Source organism: Gopherus flavomarginatus, chromosome 22 (assembly GCF_025201925.1).
Source record: "Gopherus flavomarginatus isolate rGopFla2 chromosome 22, rGopFla2.mat.asm, whole genome shotgun sequence".
NCBI classification, from domain to species: domain Eukaryota; kingdom Metazoa; phylum Chordata; order Testudines; family Testudinidae; genus Gopherus; species Gopherus flavomarginatus.
The window spans coordinates 19,497,536-19,516,947 of record NC_066638.1 but is presented as its reverse complement, the minus strand read 5'-3'; the positions used below and the strand labels follow the sequence as shown (position 1 = coordinate 19,516,947).

At 44.7% G+C, this 19,412-nt stretch overlaps 1 protein-coding gene across 2 annotated transcripts in view; it reads left to right on the top strand.

Moving 5' to 3' along the window:
* Nucleotides 1-19,412, top strand: part of ZMPSTE24 (zinc metallopeptidase STE24) — an 88,841-nt gene that overhangs the window by 7,613 nt on the left and 61,816 nt on the right. For both annotated transcript variants that reach the window (XM_050932345.1, XM_050932344.1), the window contains exon 3: nucleotides 8,239-8,325. In XM_050932345.1, the coding sequence (XP_050788302.1) occupies nucleotides 8,239-8,325 (87 nt within the window). The remainder of the gene's footprint in view (nucleotides 1-8,238; nucleotides 8,326-19,412) is intronic.

Below are 19,412 nucleotides of genomic sequence, written 5' to 3'. Positions count from 1 at the left end.
AAACATGATGGTCATGAGCCCACCTAAGGGATGTTGGCGTGTTCAGTCTTCCCTCATGCTTGGAATCATGGGCTGCCACAAAAGGCACACCTACAGCTCTATCAATCTGCCTGCCTGCTATCAACTTCTTTGAATGCTTGCTCATGTCTATTCCATGCTATGTTTGTGCGCTCCATGTGCACAGTTGCTGGAGATTTTTCCCTCGGTGGTATCCATTGGCCCGGCTCTAGCACTCTCTGGAGTCGCATGCAAAGAGTGCCTCCGGCCTCACACCTTCTCAGTTCCTTCTTACCACCCAGGACGGTTGCTGGAACAGCCCCTCTTGCTGTAGCAAGGCTTCTTTCCCAGTGGTTGGACTTTCTCTGTACATATTTTGTATAGTTATTGTAGTTAACGTATAGTTCTTAGAGTCAGAGTATATGGTGGTGTTAGTAGTTTTCCCTGTTGTTGAGGGATTTGTCACCCAGGGGGCTGGGCATGCTCTGATCCCTGAGCTTCAATCCGTGTACCTCCTGTGGCAGGGTGATGCCAGTTGATGACCTGCACCCTAGTTGCCTAAACTGTCTCACATTAAAGAGAAGTGCCAGACCTGCAGAGACTTCAAAACCCACATGAGAAAGGATAGGGACATTTGGCTGAAAGCCATTCTTATGAAGGTGGTCCTTAGATCAGCCTCAGAGCCGTGCTGCTCTGAATCAGCACCAAGAACCTCAACATCCACGTGGAGTGCTCCCCAGCACCGCTCTCTATTCCTGGTGCAGAGGAAGAGGCATAAGAAACAACTCACCAAGAGAGAGCATCCTCTAGGGCAGAGGAGGGACAAGCATAGTGAGACCCGCATCGGGCCACTCGTCCTCCCCCAAGTCTCTGATGGCATTGCCAACTCTGTCTAGAGTGTTGAGTCCAGTATGGGACCGGCCACCGACTTCCGGGAGCAGCTGTGGGATCAGATGTCTGCTGGTTCCTTCAATCCCAGAGGCTTTCCAAGCAGCAAAGTACCTGCTGTCACTCCTGATCCTGCTGGCCCCTCAAGGACCCTCATCAGCCAAGACAACCAGGGACAGAAAGGAGCAAGGGTCGACAAGCTCCATGTGGCACCATCCAGAGGCAAGTCCTCCATGGTCCCGATGGACCAGTCACTGGCCTGTCCCTGGTTCCCCAGCATGCCCGGAGATAGAAGTAGGTTTGGCACTGCTGTGATCTCCAGGGGAAGAATCTTCTTCTGAGTCTGAAGGGGAATCCTTGGCTGCACCCAAAACCTACTGGTACACAGCCTACATGCCAGACTTCGGTACCAGCCCTCTTGCTGGTGCGTGGCCACTGGGCCACTGGCTAATACAGTGGCAGTATTGGAATCCTTCAGGGTTTCCCCTGGTACTGGGCCCCCCTTCCCAGTGCTCATACTGAGTGGTGTCAGAAAGGTGAGCTACTCTCTCTTCCTGTCTGATATTGGACCCTGATTTCAGTACCGACCCTGGTAAATGGCCCCAATGGCTCTGGTGGAAGGTGGATGAGTAGGAGGGAGCCCACCCTCTGGCACAGGCCGCCTCCTTGTCATCCCCGGCGAGGCAGTTGCAGGCCCTAGTAACCCACTCCTGCAGGATGACATCAGGGCTCACCAGGAGTTCCTGAAAAGGGTCACTGCGAATTTGGGCCTGGAAGTTGAGAAGCTTAAGGAGTCAGCACACAGCCTAATCAGCATCCTGGCTGCAGCTGCTCCCTCCAGAGTGGCCTTGCCTCAAAAAAGGCGGAAAAGAAATACTATGTCCCAACCAGTGGGTTTGAGTACCTTTACTCACCCCCCTTGCTGCCCACTGGGGTCTCTGGTAGTGTTGGCAGTGAATGAGTGGGACAGACGGGCAGTTGAATGCTACCCACAAAAATAGCGTCCAGGAGACTGGGCCTGTTTCGATGTATGGTTTCGACAATCAACCTTTAGTTACATATCTCCAACCAGCAGGCCCTGCTGCGAAGGTACAGATTTAATCTGTGGGACTCATTGTTCAAATTTAAGGAGACTCTGCCATAGGAGTCAAGGCAGGAGTTGTTCACAGCCATTCTAGAGGAGATCTAGACTGTGTCCAGGACTTCTCTCCAGGCAGCTCGGTATGTGGCTGACTCAGCAGCCAGTACTATAGTATCAGCAGTCATCAGCAATCATGTGGCCTCCCTCTTGAAGTGCAGCAGTCCATTCAGGACCTCCCCTTTGAGGGCACCTCCCTGTTCTCTGAATAGACAGACTCAAAGTTCCACAGCCTCAAGGACTGGAGGGCCACCTTTCTCTCTTTGGGCCTTTATGCACCTGCAGCTTCCAGGAAGCACTTTAGGCCCCAGTAGCCTCTCAGGTTTGCAGTGTCTCCCAAATAGGAGCCCTACAAAAGAAAAGGAAAGGGTTATAAGTGGCGCCAACACCCCCTCCTACCACAACCTCCCAAACGAGCTCTCATAGATATCCCAGCAGGGCCAGGCAGGCATTTTCAAGGTATGTCTGAGGGCGATATGCCAGTCTTGACTCCAGATCCACCTTCCCTTTTATTTTTGGACTGCCTGTCACCTTTCAACCCAGTGTGGTTAGATATAACATCAGACCATTGGGTACTGAGTACAGTAACTGTCAGTTACGCTCTCCAGTTTTCATCCACCCCTCCCTCCTGCCCTGCACCCTGTCCCTCTTCAGGGATGACTCTCTCAAGCTGCTTCTTGTCTAGGAGATGCCAATCCCTCCTATATGTGTGGTTCCTCAGGACTTGAGCGAGACGGGGTTTTTACTCCCGATATTTCCTAATCCTGAAGGCTGGGGGGTGAGGGAGAGGGGAAATCTACAACCTATCCTGGACCTGCCTCACTTCAACAAATATTTCAAGAAAGTCAACAGAAGTCAATTCTAGTCCCAGTTCAGAGAATAGAGTTCTTTGGGGCAGTGCTCGACTTGACCCAGGCCAAAGCCTCCCTACCGGAAGCTATATCACACCTGATTTCTGAGGTCATGATCCCACCAATAACGACCGCTCAGTTTTGCCTCAAACTGTTTAGACACATGATGGCATGTACCTGCCTCGTGCAGTATGCAAGGTTGTGCCTCATACCCCTCCAGATATGGCTGGTATCGGTCTACTCCCTGAGCAGACACCACCTGGATTCTACTCACAGTTCTGCCTCCGGCCTTCGCTGACATGGTGGGGAGACCCAGGATTCGTAATGGAAGTGGTACCTTTTGCTGCCCCTGTACTGTCGATAACCCTAGTCTCGGATGTGTCAGACCTGGGATGGGGAGCCCACCTTGTCAGTATCATCTTCCAGAGGTAGGAGCCTCCCCAGGTGGACCTGTTTGCCACCATACAGAACAGGAAATGCCATCAGTTCTGTTGGCTGCATGGGCACAGCCTGGGTTCCCTCTCCAATGCCTTCCTGCTTTCATGGGCAGATCACTTACTGTACGCTTTCCCACCGATCACCTTGATTCATAAGGTCCTCCTAATCATCAAACAGGACAAGGCGAAGGTTATCCTGATAGCATCGGCATGGCCGTCCCAGCATTGGTTCAGTGTACTTCTGAACCTCTCAGTGGCAGAGCCACTCTTGCTTCCACTCCTCCCGGACTTGATTTCACAAGACCATGGCTAGTTGCTTCACCCAAACCTCACCTCGCCTTCCTTCACCTGACTGGATGGTGATTGTGTGGCTGAAGCCTGAGGAACAGGCCTGTTCAGATCAGGTTCGACAGGTCTTGCTAGGTAGTAGAAAGCCTTCCTCCAGGCTGGCCCAGTGGAAACGTTTCACTTGTTGGGCCTCTGAACAGAATCTTTCTCCGTTCCAGTCTTCTCTGCAGTCTATCTTGGACTACCTGCTCCACCTGAAGCATCAGGATCTGGCTCTCTCATCTGTTAGGGTTCACTTGGCAGCCATCTCAGCCTTTCACCTGCCTGTGAATGGCAGATCAGTGTTCTTCCATGAGATGACGGTCAAGTTTCTCAAGGGGCTGGAAAGACTTTACCCTTAGGTTCGTGAACCAACCCCCCGCCATGGGACTCACAGGGCCTCCCTTCAAGCCATTAGTATCATGTCCCATACTGCTTCTCTCTTGGAAGGTCACCTTCCAGATAGCGATCATCTCAGCGAGAAAGGTCTCTGAGATTAAGCCTTATGTCAGAACTCCCTTATATGGTGCTCTTCAAGGACATGATCCAGCTGTGTCCCCATCTGGCCTTCCTACCAAAAGTGGTGTCGCAATTCCACAACAACCAGGACATTTTTCTACCTGTCTTCTTTCCAAAACTTCACAATATTACTGGGGAACATTGGATGTTAGGTGGGCCCTCACAGTCTATAGTGAGAGAACTAAGCCCTTCAGCAAGTCCACACAACTCTTTGTAGCAGTAGCAGAAAGGATGAGAAGGCTATCTGTCTCAACCCAAAAAAATTTCATCCTGGGTAACTGCCTGTATCCAAACTTGCTACAGACAGGTGAAGGTTCTGCTTCTGGCCATAGTGATCAGGCTTTCTAGGCAGCATTCATCACACAGATACCAATCCAGGACATCTGCAGAGCTGCTACCTGGCTGTTGGTTCATACCTTTGCTTCCTGCTACTCCATCATCCAACAGATCTGTGATGATGTCAGTTTCAGGAGAGCAGTATTGCAGTCAGCATGTCCATGAACTCCAAGTCTACCTTGAGGGGTACTGCTTGTGAATTACCTAGTATGGAATGGACACGAGCAAGCACTCGAAATTAAAAAAAAAGTTACTAACCTTTCGTAACTGTTCTTCGAGATTTGCTGCTCATGTTCATTCCAGAACTGACCCTCCTACCTCTCTGTTGAAATTACCGGCAAGAGGGAACGCGGCAAGGAGTCATGGGGCTGGTGGTGCTTTTTATACCAGTGCATAACTGCACAACTCAAAGGCTGCTAGAGCTGGACCAACAGATACCTCTGAGGGAAAAATCTCTGGAAGAACAACAGTTATGAAAGGTTAGTAACTATTTTATCTTGCCTCAGCTTGCAGCTTGTTGCCATAGCTAATACAGCTCTGTGGTAGCATCTTTGCATCCACAAAGTCCAGAGCTGCAGTTCTGGTAAGTCCCACTTCAGGGAATAACTGACTAGATGATAGTAGTGCTGAAAAGGATCTGGGGGTTAGAATGGACCGCAAATTGAATATGAGTCAACAATGTGCAATTGCAAAAAAGACTGGTGTCATTCTGGGGTGTATTAACAGGCATGTGTAAGACATGGAAGGTGGTAGTTCTGCTCTAGCTGGCTTCCTCTGGAGTACTGTGTTGAGTTCTGGACACCACACGTGAGGGAAGAATGTGGACAAATTGGAAAGAACCCGGAAGAGAGCGCAAAAAAAAAAAGTTTAGAAAACCTGACCCCACTGGAATGGGTTGCCTAGGGAGGTGGTGGAATCACCATCCTTAGAGGTTTTTAAGGCCTGGCTTGACAAAGTCCTGGCTGGAATGATTTAGTTGGTGTTGGTCCTGCTTTGAGCAGGGGGTTGGACTAGATGACCTCCTGAGGTCTCTTCCAACCCTAATCTTCTTTGATTCTATGACCTATGAGGAAGGGTAAAAAGCAGTGTGGTTTAGTCTTGAGGAACAGAGACTGAGGGGGTATCTAATAAGTTTTCAAATAGGTTAAGGACCGTTATAAAGAGGACTGTGATCAATTGTTTTCCATGTCCATTGAGGGTAGGATAAAAAGCAATTGGTTTAATCTGGAACAAAGGAGATTTAGGTTTGATATTAAGAAAATGTCTCTATTGATAAGGATAGTTAAGCTCTGGAATAAGCTTCCAAGGGACATTGTGGAATCCCCATCACTGAAGGTTTTTAAGAACAGGTTGGACAAACACCTGTCAGGGATGGTTTAGGTTTACTTGGTCCTGCTTCAGCACAGGAGCCTACGTTAGATGACTTTTTGAATTCCCTCTAGACAGACCTGCATTTCTATCATTCTGAGAGTTCCTTCTGTCAATATTAGTGTGTCTTAAAGACTAATGATTCATCTTGGGATCCCTCAATATCACTTGATCTTCATTAACAGGCTAGGATATGAAATTCTTTGACGCTTTAGGGCAGACTTCTGTCCTTTAAGATACTTTCTTTGTTGCAACAATCTCACAATGATGAGGGAGTGAGTTCATCTTTAATCATCCCTTCTCCTTCACCCTCTGTTCTTTCCAGAAAGTTTTATTGTTAGCTTGCTGTTTGTCCCCAAAGTGAACACCCAGTTCCATGTGAGTGAACCTATTGTTCTTCATCTGTCTGAACCCGGTATGCCCTTTGGACAATAGGCTGTGTTTTGTTAAGTATGTTCTCAAGTAATCTTAATAATTCTCAGGAATTTAGAAAATCTAAACAGCTGTCTCTGTTTTGAGGGTTTTAAAGGCTGCAGGTAATGCCAGTGTTGCTTTTTGTGCTTTAAGCTGCATTCTTGCAGCATATGACTAGGTTGGTGGGCTTGGCTTGGATTTATCAGGTGCTACTTGGCTAGAAAAGTCTCCTCTTTATGGGCATTGAGTATTCATTGCCTAGGTATATGTGGCAATGTGGTCATCATCCTGTGTCTTGATATACCTCATTAACTGGGCCTCTTTGCTTCTCAGGCTGTCTTTTGGCTCCAGGGCACAGCTAGCAACACGGTAAGGTAGTCCCCCTGCACCTCCTGTGACAACTGCTTGTTACATACACTATCTGTCCAGTAATGCACTTTCTTAGGTGGGAGAAGTGAGAGGCATATGACAAAGGAACATTACTTACTGGTAATTACGTTTGTCATAGTTTCCTCTCTCCCCTCCTTCCCCCACCTCCTCTCTTTACAAGGTGCTTGCCTGTTATTTCTCTTGGTGTCTTACAAACTGACTTTGGAAGTTAGACTAGAGGGAGGCTTTCTGGCTGAAACTCATGTAATCAAGATGGGGTTTCAGAACTCTTTGACTCCTTTCTTCCAATAGATGAAACTACAGCACTGTCTGGCCATTAATCCTGTGTAGTAGAATGATAGAAGAGGAGACTGCAACTAACAGAATTACCAGTAAGTGATTTTAGGTTTTTTTTTTTTTTTCCCCTTTCATCTCACTTTATTCATGATCTTCTACCAAAGAGGATTAGCAACTTGTCTTTATATGACCTTTAGTCAATAACTAGAATTCTCGGTGTTAGAGGCTGCAAAAGGTTAGAGGCAACTTGCAAGGGCAGAAACAGTTTTTCTTGTGTCCTTTTGCCATCTTTTATGATATCTAAACTTCAGCCTGAACGTTGTTTTTCTTTAAATAAATAAATAAATAAATAATTCTGCTATCCAGGCTGGAAGATGCTCTGGTTTCTGAGATCTAGTGCAAGGTGATATCACACTAGCTAAGGAAGTAAGTCAGACTACACTTTTACCCTGATATAACACTACCTGATATAACACGAATTCGGATATAACGCGGTAAAGCAGTGCTCTGGGAGGGCGGGGCTGCGCACTCCGGCGGATCAAAGCAAGTTCGCTATAACACAGTTTCACCTATAACACAGTAAGATTTTTTGGCTCCCGAGGACAGCGTTATATCGGGGTAGAGGTGTATTTCAAAGTCTGTTTTTGTTTTTTATCAGCTAGTTAACTTTACTGGTTGTCATTCTGAATAAAGAAGCCTTTGTTAAAGATGTATCACAAATCTTCAATTAAAGTAGTAGAGGCCACAGTAAACATGCCCTGAGATGTCCCAACGTTTCCCAAGCAAAACCAAGGAAGGTCTGAGGGCTGGTCTACACTACGAGGGAAGATCGATCTTAGATACGCAACTTCAGCTACGTGAATAACGTAGCTGAAATCGAAGTATCTGAGATCGAATTACTCACCGTCCTCACAGCGCGGGATCGATGTCCGCGGCTCCCCCTGTCGATTCCGCAACTCCGTTCGGGTTGGTGGAGTTCCGGAATCAATATAAGCGCGTTCGGGGATCGATATATCGTGTCTAGATGAGACACGATATATCGATCCCCGAGCAATCGATTGCTACCCGCCGATACGTCGGGCAGTGAAGACATACCCTGACTTGATCTTCCTGATGTCCAAGGTTAAAGCGGGGGAGGGGGCCAGCTTTCAGGTGTTCTTTATATATTGTAAAGAAGCAAAAAGATGTTTAAAAAAAATTCCAGGTCACTTTTCAAAATTGGTCTCATCCTTTTCAGGCTCTTTTGCTCCTTGATAACACAGAATGAATTGAATCTATTGCATGTGTTTTGTTATAGCTGATTCTTCTCTGTGGAGGAATTCCTTTCCTTTGGAATGTATCTGGACAAATCTCTGGCTGTGCTGGTTTTGAACCAGAATACGAGGTAGGCATTTTTAACTGTGAAAATGATGGGTTCCAAAACTGTGTGTGTAACAGAATTTATGGTAAAGCTCCCATTGAGTTTTATTGTACTGTAGAGTAAAAAAAGATTATATATTTATAGTGAATTTTCTGATAGGTGAACTGGCTGGTTCTGAGGACTGATAATAGTATATGAAGCCTTTTGTTACTAGGTCACTCAAATCCTGCCTGGTCTTTGGCCACCAAACAGCTTTTTGTCACACAAATCAGTTAAGATAATTATCAGGTTTTTAGTGGCATCCTTTTGCAGTCTCAGAATGGACACAAAGAGGGCTCACTCCTAGATGTGGTCTTTCCAGATCAGAGATGTGGGGAGGAAGTGTGAGGCTTCCTGGGTGATGTTTGTTGGGTGAATGAATTAGTGTTATTCTCAATGCTAGAAGCCCTGACAAGTAAGAAAAATTACTTACAGTGAATAATTTAATTTAAAATGGAAAGAAAAACTTCTTTTCCTTCTCTCATTTATTGCCTTGGTAGATCCCCGTGTAACTACCACAGAGGGGGTAAATTACCTTTCCTTACCCATCTCTCAGTTCCTCTCTTTTCACTGGCCATGCTAGTCTTGGATCCCAATCTCCTTTATACATGGTCTAAGGCTGTTGCTACACTATGGGCACTATAGTGCTACAGCTGTAGGGTAGATGCTTGCTGTTGTTCCATAACTGTAGGCACTCCACCTCCTCGAGTGATGGTAGCTAGGTTAATGAAAGCATTGTTTCATCAACCTAGCTCTGTCTGCACAGGTAGGTTGGTATAGCTAGGGAACTTGGGGTGTTGGTTTTTTCCCCAAACCCTGAGCACCACATTATGCTAGGAATATGAATCCTGGAAATAGTGCCCTGGCATGATGGTCACTCTGGGCTGTTGACGTGAATCCTCCATTTTTGTATGCAATATGGTGAGACACACTAAATAAATAAATAAATAATTGGAGATATACCCATCTCCTAGAACTGGAAGGGGCCTTGAAAGGTCATCAAGTCCAGCCCCCTGCCTTCACTAGTACTGATTTTTGCCCCAGATCCCTAAGTGGCCCCCTCAATGATTGAACTCACAACCCTGGGTTTAGCAGGCCAACGCTCAAATCACTGAGCTATCCCTCCCCCTAAGTTTCTGAGCTTATGCAGAGCTTTTCTTCAGGTCTGTAAGCTGAAAGCTTGTCTCTCTCTCCAATGACACCCGCGCGGACCATGTTGGGGACTCCTGGTCTAATGTCAGTACCGGGCAAATTAATCTAAACAATAGTAAAGAATAAAATTGTCAGATACATAGAAGAACATAAGTTGTTAGGCAAAAATCAACATGGTTTCTGTAAAGGGAAATCGTGTCTTACTAATCTATTAGAGTTCTTTGAAGGGGTCAACAAATATGGACAAGGGGGATCTAGTGGACATAGTGTACTTAGATTTCCAGAAAACCTGTGACAAGGTTCCTCACCAAATGCTCTCATGTAAATTAAGTTGTCATGGAATAACAGGGGAGATCCTCTCATAGATTGAGAACTGGTTAAAACACCGGGAACAAAGGGTAGGAATAAATGGTAAATTTTCAGAATGGAGAGGAGTAACTAGTGGTATTCCCAAGGGTTAGTCCTAAGACCAATCCTGTTCAATTTAGCTCATAAATGATCTGGAGAAAGGGGTAAACAATGAGGTGGCAAAGTTTGCATATGATACTAAACTGCTCAAAATAGTTAAGACCAAAGCAGACTGTGAAGAACTTCAAAAAGATCTCACAAAACTAAGTGATTGGGCAACAAAATGGCAAATGAGATTTAATGTGCAAAGTAATGCACGTTGGAAAAAATAACCCCAACTATACATACAATATGATGGGGGCTAATTTAGCTACAACTAATCAGGAAAGAGATTTTGGAGTCATTGTGGATAATTCTCTGAAGACGTCCATGCAGTGTGCAGCAGCAGTCAAAAAAACGAACAGGATGTTAGGAATCATTCAAAAAGGAATAGAGAATAAGACGGAGAATATGCCCATATATAAATCGGTGGTATGCCCACATCTTGAATACAGATGTGGTCTCCTCATCTCAAAAAAGATATAATGGCATTAGAAAAAGTTCAGAAAAGGACAACTAAAATTATTAGGGATTTGGAACAGGTCCCATATGAGGAGACATTAAAGAAGCTAGGACTTTTCAGCTTGGAAAAGAGGAGACTAAGGGGGGATATTTTAGATATAAAATCATGAGTGATGTGGAGAAAGTGAATAAGGAAAAGTTATTTGCTTATTCCCATAATATAAGAACTAGGAGCAACCAAATGAAATTACTGGGCAGCAGGTTTAAAACAAATAAAAGGAAGTTCTTCTTCACACAGCGCACATTCAACTTGTGGAACTCCTTGCCTGAGGAGGTTGTGAAGGCTAGGACTATAACAGGGCTTAAAAGAGAACTGGATAAATTCATGGAGGTTAAGTCCATTAATGACTATTAGCTAGGATGGCTAAGGAATGGTGTCCCTAGCGTCTGTTTGTCAGAGGATGGAGATGGATGGCAGGAGAGAGATCACTTGATCGTTACTTGTTAGGTTCAGTCCCTCTGGGGCACCTGGCATTGGCCACTGTTGGTAGACAGGATAGTGGACTGTTTGAAACTTTGGTCTGATCCAGTATGACCATTCTTATGTTATCAATTATCTTTGAGAACTCATGGAGGATGGGTGAGGTCCCAGCGGACTGGAGAAAGGTACTGTGTTAGCCAGTCTTTAAAAATGGTAAAAAGGGGACCTGAGGAATTATAGACCAGTCAAATTAACTTCAGTACTTGGAACAAATTATTAAACAATCAGTTTGTAAGCACCTAGTGGCTAATAGGGTTTTAAATAGTAGCCGGTGTGGATCTGTCAAGAACAAAACGGGCCAAACCAACCTACCTTTATTCTTTGACATAGTTACCTTTTTAGTGGATGGGAGGAAGCTGGAGGCAAGGTATATCTTGATTTTAGTCATGTTTTTGGTAAAGTCTTACATGACAAGTCTCATAAGTAAACTAGGGAAACGTATAGAAAAAAATTACTATAAGGTGGCTACACAACTGATTGAAAGACTACTCTGAGTAGTTATCAATGGTTTGCTATCAAACTGGGGGGACATATCTAGTAGGATCTCACAGGGTTATGTCCTGGGTCCAGTACTATTCAGTATTTCCATTGACTTGGATAATGGAGTAGAGAGTATGTTTATAAAATTTGAAGATGACACCAAGCTGTGAAAGGATTATAATACTTTGGAGGACAGGATTAGAATTCGAAATGTTCTTGACAAATTGAAGAATTGGTCTGAAATCTACAAGATGAAATTCAATAAAGACAAGTGCAAAGTACTACACTTAGGAAGAAAAAATCAAATGCACAACTAAAAAATGGGGAATAACTGGCTAGGTGAGAGTACTATTAAAAGGGATCTGGAGGTTATAATGAATCACAAATGGAATATGAGTCAGCCATGTGATGCAGTTGTGAAAAAGCTAATATCATTCTGGGGTATGTTGAGTGGTAACAACTAATTTAGACCCCATCATTTTATATAGATAGTTGGGATTATGTTTTCCAATGGGCATTACTTTGCATTTATCAACACTGAATTTCATCTGCTATTCTGTTGCCCAATCACCTAGTTTTGTGACATCCTTTTGTAGCTCTTAACTGTCTGCTCTGGCACAGAAGCTGATTTAAATGACAGCTTACATATCAAAGTTAGTAGTTCTGCAATTTCATATTTGAGTGCCTTTAGACGTGTTGGGTGAATGCCATCAGGTGCTGGTGACCTATTACTGTTTAGTTTATCAATTTGTTCCAAAACCTCCTCTAATGACACCTCAGTCTGGAACAGTTCCTCAGATTTGTCACCTAAAAAGACTGGCTCAGGTCTGAGAATCTCCCTCACATCCTCAGCCACGAAGACAGATGCAAAGAATTCATTTATTTTCTCCACAATGGCCTTACTCTCCTTAAGTGCTCCTTTAGCCTCTCAATTGTCCAGTAGCCCCTCTGGTTGTTTAGCAGGCTTCCTGCTTCTGATGTACTTAAATTTTTTTGCTATTACTTTTTGAGTCTTTGGCTAGCTTTTCTTTAAATTCTTTTTTGGCCTTCCTAATTGTACACCTGTACCCCGATATAACACTATCCTCAGGAGCCAAAAAATCTTACTGCTTTGTAGGTGAAACCGTGTTATATCGAACTTGCTTTGATCTGCTGGAGTGCGCAGCCTCTCTCCCCCCGGTCCCTCGGAGTGCTGCTTTACCACGTTATCCAAATTAATGTTATATAGGGTTGCGTTATATCAGGGTAGAGGTGTATTTTTACACTTAATTTGCCACAGTTTATATTCCTTTCTATTGTCCTCTCTAGGATTTAACTTCCACTTTTTAAAGGATGTCTTTTTGCCTCTCAAAGCTTCTTTTACTTTGTTGTTTACCCACAGTGGGACTTTTTTTTGGTTCTCTTACTGCATTTTTTAATTTGGGATATACGTTTAAATCGAACTTCTGTTAAGAAGTTTCCATGCAGCTTGAAGGGATTTCACTTTTGGCGCTGTACCTTTTAATTTCTGTTTAACTAACATCCTCATCTTTAAGAAAGATGTGGAGAAATTTGAGAGAGTCAAGAGGAAAGCAACAAAAATGCTAAAAGGTTTTGAAAAATCTTACCTATGTGGGAGGGTTAAAAAAGCTGGCCTCAAGAAATTGATTACTGGGGTGACCTTATAAGTCTTCAAATATATGAAGGTCTGTTATAAGGGGCACTGTGATCAATTGTTCTCTGAAGGTAGAACAAGAAGTAATCAGCTTAATCTGAAGCAAAGAAAATTTGTTAGATATTTGTGAAACTGTCTAACTGTACAAGTAGTTAAGTTCTGGAATAGGCTTCCAAGAGAGGTTGTGGAATCCTGGTTGTGACAGATAGGGCAAATTTCCTGAAATGCCCTTTCGAGATCTTAAATTAAGTTTGTGTTTTTGAGGTCCATTGTGTTAAATGTATTATTGTGGGCTGGGATTGTATGTAATGTGACAGACATGAGACCTGAAGGTTCAAAGAACTGTATTAGACATTGTGCCAGACAAGCATGGATTTCATGAATAAAAAGTGTTTAGTGGTTTTCCTGGAAAATGTCTATGGGGAGGTAAATGCAAATTCCCCATCTCCAGTTATGCAAAAATTTAGCCTTTTGAAATTATGCACGAAGGAGTGTGCTATTTTCTGCTGCTCACGTTACATGAGGCCACGATCAAAGGCCCAAGCTGTAAAAAGAAAAGACTGAATTACTCATGGTTGTTCTGGTTCTGAATCTGAGACAGTTATGAACATGTAATCATGGGGAAAAACCCAGTTGTGGATTTTAAAAGACTGACACCTGCCAGAGCCCAAAGTTAGAGTTAGGGGAGACCTCTGGTAAGCTTTTTAACATGTATGTATGTTCTTTTATTGTTTTTAATGTTTTCTCTGTAATGCTTTCACCTTAAGAATATATGTGGTTGGTTATAAAGAGCTGTGTGTAACTGGTAACTCTTGGCAATTACCCTGTTTCTAGCCTAAGGAGAGAAAGCAAAGTATAGATGCTCGTCTGTTTAGGCAGTCTGGCTTGCTGGGGATACCAGCAGAGAACAGTTCAGCCTGGAAAAACCATGGCCAGGAGGGAGGGAAGAGTGGGTGTCTTCAAAGGACGAGGGAGCGGGAATACAAATGTAATTGACCTAAACTGTCACATCGGTCATTGGAAGTTTTTAAAAATAGGTTAGACAAACACCTATCAGAGATGGTCCAACTACACTTAGACCTGCCTTAACACAAAGGACTGGACTAAATGACCTCTCGAGGTCCCTTCCTGACCTACATTTCTATGATTCCAAGTTAATAGATTGGCTAATGTACAACTTGAATAATAAAGCATTAGAATCATAGAATATCAGGGTTGGAAGGGACCTCAGGAGGTTATCTAGTCCAGCCCCCTGCTCAAAGCAGGACCAATTCCCAACTAAATAATCCCAGCCAGGGCTTTGTCAAGCCTGACCTTAAAAACCTCTAAGGAAGGAGATTCCACCACCTCCCTAGGGAACCCATTCCAGTGCTTCACCACTCACTGAGTGAAAGTTTTTCCTAATATCCAGCCTAAACCTCCCCCACTGCAACTTAAGACCATTACTCCTTGTTCTGTCATCTGCTACGACTGAGAACAGTCCAGATCCATCCTCTTTGGAACCCCCTTTCAGGTAATTGAAAGCAGCTATCAAATCCCTCCTCATTCTTCTCTTCTGCAGACTAAACAATCCCAGTTCCCTCAGCCTCTCCTCATAAGTCATGTGCTCCAACCCCCTAATCATTTTTGTTGCCCTCTGCTGGACTCTTTCCAATTTTTCCACATCCTTCTTGTAGTATGGGGCCCAAAACTGGACACAGTACTCCAGATGAGGCCTCACCAGTGTCGAATAGAGGGAAATGATCACATCCCTCAATCTGCTGGCAATGCCCCTACTTTATACAGCGCAAAATGCCGTTGACCTTCTTGGCAACAAGGACACACTGTTGACTCATCCAGCTTCTCATCCACTGTAACCCCTAGGTCCTTTTCTGCAGAACTGCTTCCTAGGCATTCGGTCCCTAGTCTGTAACAGTGAATGGGATTCTTCCGTCCTAAGTGCAAGACTCTGCACTTGTCCTTGTTGAACCTCATCAGATTTCTTTTGGCCCAGTCTTCTAATTTGTCTAGGTCCCTCTGTATCCTATCACTGTCCTCCAGCATATCTACCACTCCTCCAAGTTTAGTGTCATCGGCAATCTTGCTGAGAGTGCAGTCCACGCTATCCTCCAGATCATTAACGAAGATATTGAACAAAACCGGCCCCAGGACCAACCCTTGAGGCACTCCACTTGAAACGGGCTGCCAACTAGACATGGAGCTGTTGATCACTACCCATTTAGGCCGACAATCTAGTCAGCTTTCTATCCACCTTATAGTCCAATCATCCAGCCCATACTACTTTAACTTGCTTTCAAGAATACTGTGGGGGATCGTATCAAAAGCTTTGCTAAAGTCAAGGAATAACACATCCACTGCTTTCCCCTAATCCACAGACCCAGTTATCTCCTCATAGAAGGCAATTAGGTTAGTCAGGCATGACATAGCCTTGGTGAATCCATGCTGACTGTTCCTGATCACTCTCCTCTCCTCTAAGTGCTTCAGAATTGATACCTTGAGGACCTGCTCCATGATTTTTCCAGGGACTGAGGTGAGACTGACTGGCCTGTAGTTCCCCGGTTCCTCCTCCTTCCCTTTTTTAAAGATGGGCGCTACAGTAGCCTTTTTCCAGTCATCCGGGACCTCCCCCATTCGCCATGAGTTTTCAAAGATAATGGCCAATGGCTCTTCAATCACATCCTCCAACGCCTTGGCTGCAGCACATCCGGCCCCATGGACTTGTGCTCGTCCAGTTTTCCTAAATAGTCCCAAACCACTTCTTTCTCCACAGAGGGCTGGTCACCTTCTCGCCATACTGTGCTGCCCAGTGCAGCAATCTGGGAGGTGACCTTGTTTGTGAAGACAGGCAAAAAAATCATTGAGTACATTAGCTTTTTCCATGTCCTCTGTCACTAGGTTGCCTCCCTCATTCAGTAAGGGGCCCACACTTTCTTTGACTTTCTTCTTGTTGCTAACATACCTGAAGAAACCCTTCTTGTTACTCTTAATATCTCTTGCTAGCTGCAACTCCAAGTGTGATTTGGCCTTCCTGATTTCACTCCTGCATGCCTGAGCAATATTTTTATACTCCTGCCTGGTCATTTGTCCAATCTTCCACTTCTTGTAAGCTTCTTTTTTGCATTTAAGATCAGCAAGGTTAAGATCACTGTTAAGCCAAGCTGGTTGCATGTCATATTTTACTATTCTTTCTACACATCGGAATGTTTTTTTTTCCTGCAACCTCAATAAGGATTCTTTAAAATACAGCCAGCTCTCCCGTACTCCTTTTCCCCTCATGTTATTTTCCCAGGGGATCCTGCCCATCAGCTCCCTGAGGTAGTCAAAGTCTGCCTTTCTGAAGTCCACGGTCTGTATTCTGCTGTCTCCGTTCTTCCTTGTGTCAGGATCCTGAACTTGACCATCTCATGGTCACTGCCTCCTAGATTCCCATCCACTTTTGCTTCCCCTACTAACTCTTCTCTGTTTGTGAGCAGCTGGTCAAGAAGAGCTCTGCCCCTAGTTGGTTCCTCCAGCACTTGGACCAGGAAATTGTCCCCTACACTTTCCAAAAACTTCCTGGATTGCCTGTGCACCACTATATTGCTCTCCCAGCAGATATCAGGGTGATTAAAGTCTCCCATGAGAACCAGGATCTGCGATCTAGTAACTTCTGCTAGTTGCTGCAAGAAAGCTTCATCCACCTCATTCCCCTGGTGTAGTGGTCTATAGCAGACTCCCACCACGACATCACCCTTGTTGTTCACACCTCTAATCTTAATCCAGCAACTCTCAGGTTTTTCTGTAGTTTCATACCGGGGCTCTGAGCAGTCATACTGCTCTCTTACATACAATGCAACTCCCCTACCTTTTCTGCTCTGCCTGTCCTTCCTAAACAGTTTATATCCATCCATGACAGTATTCCAGTCATGTGAGTTATCCCACCAAGTCTCTGTTATTTAAATCACATTATAGTTCCTTGACTGTGCCACGACTTCCAGTTCTCCCTGCTTGTTTCCCATGCCTCTTGCATTTATGTACAGGCACTTAAGGTAACTGGCTGATTGTCCCGCTTTCTCAGTCTGAGACAGGAGTCCTCCCCTCTTGCACTGTCCTGCTCATGCTTCCTCCCGGTATTCCATTTCCCCACTTACCTCAGGGCTTTGGTCTCCTTCCCTCGGTGAACCTAGTTTAAAGCCCTCCTCACTAGGTTAGCCAGGCTGCTTGCGAAGATGCTCTTCCCTCTCTTCGTTAGGTGGAGCCCATCTCTGCCTAGCACTCCTCCTTGGAACGCCATCCCATGGTCAAAGAATCCAAAACCTTCTCTCCGACACCACCTGCGTAGCCATTTGTTGACTTCCTCAATTCGACGATCCCTATTCAGGCCTTTTCCCTGCACAGGGAGGATGGATGAGAACACCACTTGCGTCTCAGACTCCTTTATCCTTCTTCCCAGAGCCATGTAGTCTGCAGTGATCCACTCAAGGTCATTCTTGGCAGTATCATTGGTGTCCACGTGGAGAAGCAGGAAGGGGTAGCGATCTGAGGGCTTGATGAGTCTCGGCAGTCTCTCTGTCACATTAATGCCAGTCAAAGTGGATTTATGGAAAATAAATCTTGTCAAACTAACTTGATATCTTTTTTAATGAGATTACAAGTTTAATTGATAAATGTAATAGTATTGATGTAATATACTTAAACTTTCTCCACCCCGAACTCTAGACATTCAAGGGCATGGGTTTAAAAGGAGTGTGGTGCTCCAACACCTCAGTTCTTTCAACCACCATCAGCTGGATAATTACATTCATGTTGTATGGTCCTTACAGAAACATAGTAGCTGGATAGTTTGCATAGTGTTATAGTTTTAAGTTGAGATTGTTAAAGGATAACATATCAGATCAGATGACTAAGAAGTCTTGTTTCAAAAGATGTCTCATGCCTGGCATAAAATTCCCAGCATCCAATGCACATGCCAGATGCTTGGAATGTTTTAGGGAATGTCATCCACCCTCTAAAATGTCCAAACTGCTTATTGTTTACTACAGGGGTGTAGAAAGAGACACAAAACAGGCTCTCGGCAATTTTATTTCAGGAAACTCTGACAGCAGTGGTGGCTCCTCTGAGACTGGCTTTGTCTCCAAACGATTCAGCTTCTGTGTCAAGTGCAGAATCTTAGAGAGTTATGGATGCGGAAAAGAAGAAAAGGTTTGGTTCGGAGAAAGACTCTGTTTCCGGAACTGTCCTGTTTCAGAAAGATTTGGTTGCAATCCTTGGTGTCGGCCTTATTACAAAGAGAGGAGAATTTACAGGGACAGACTCTTATTGTAAAGCCAGACTCTTGGGTCTGCAGGAGTCTAAGGATCCAATTAAAAGAACTGATGAGAGTTCATTAAATAGCACAGCTCTGCATAGTATTACTGTTAAAGCAGTAGTTCCTCAGGCAGACCCGCCTACAGCTCTGTTGACAGTTATACTAGGTACTGCCTCTCAGGATGTGTCATGTGTTACTACAACCAATCAGGCTGTCTACTTCTCTGAGAGTCATCAAATAATAGGGAAGAGACGGAGCTCTCCGTTGCTGCCTCCCCCTAAGATTGCTTCTGGAGAAGAACTCCTCACTGCTTTCCTTTTTAAGGAAGTTATGGTCTCCATTTCCATCAGAGCCGTGAATGGATTGGGGCCAGAAGAGAGATGCAGATCACAGATTAGAACCAGGAAAAAATATTATCATCAGTTCAATGTAGCCTCACTGGACCCGCAAACACAGAAATATTTCCAGCCGGAACCATCACTGGGGTGGTTCTTCGAGCAGTGTCCTTAGGGGTGCTCTACTGTAGGTGTATCTGAGCCCCTGTGCCTCTAACCAGGGATTTTAGTTAACAGTGTCTGTTCAGCTGCACTCTCCCTCCCTCATGGTCTGCCTCAAGGCTATCTAGCACTATGCAAGCAAACCCCACCTCACTTCCTTCTCCACAGGCTGTGGCCTGGAATGGAGTGAGCAGTTGTCTCTTTGTTCTCTGCATCATTAGCATAAATAGTAGTTGTTTTTGGTTCTTTTTTTCTTCTTAATAGTTAGTGAGTGTTTCCATTTACCCTGTTGGGTTTTTTAAAAAAAATGAAAAAGAAAACTTTAGTTTACGTTTCCCTCCCTTTTGGGGGGAACGCCCGTCTGCCCATCCCCCCCAGGGGCATTAGGAGATGTTCTAACTCAGGAGTGGTCAACCTGGGGCTCCGGATTCACATGCGGCTCTTCAGAAGTTAATATGCAGCTCCTTGCATAGGAGTTGACTCCAGGGCTGGAGCTACAGGTGCCAACTTTCCACTGCTCAACCCCAGGCCTGCCCCAACTCCACCCCTTGA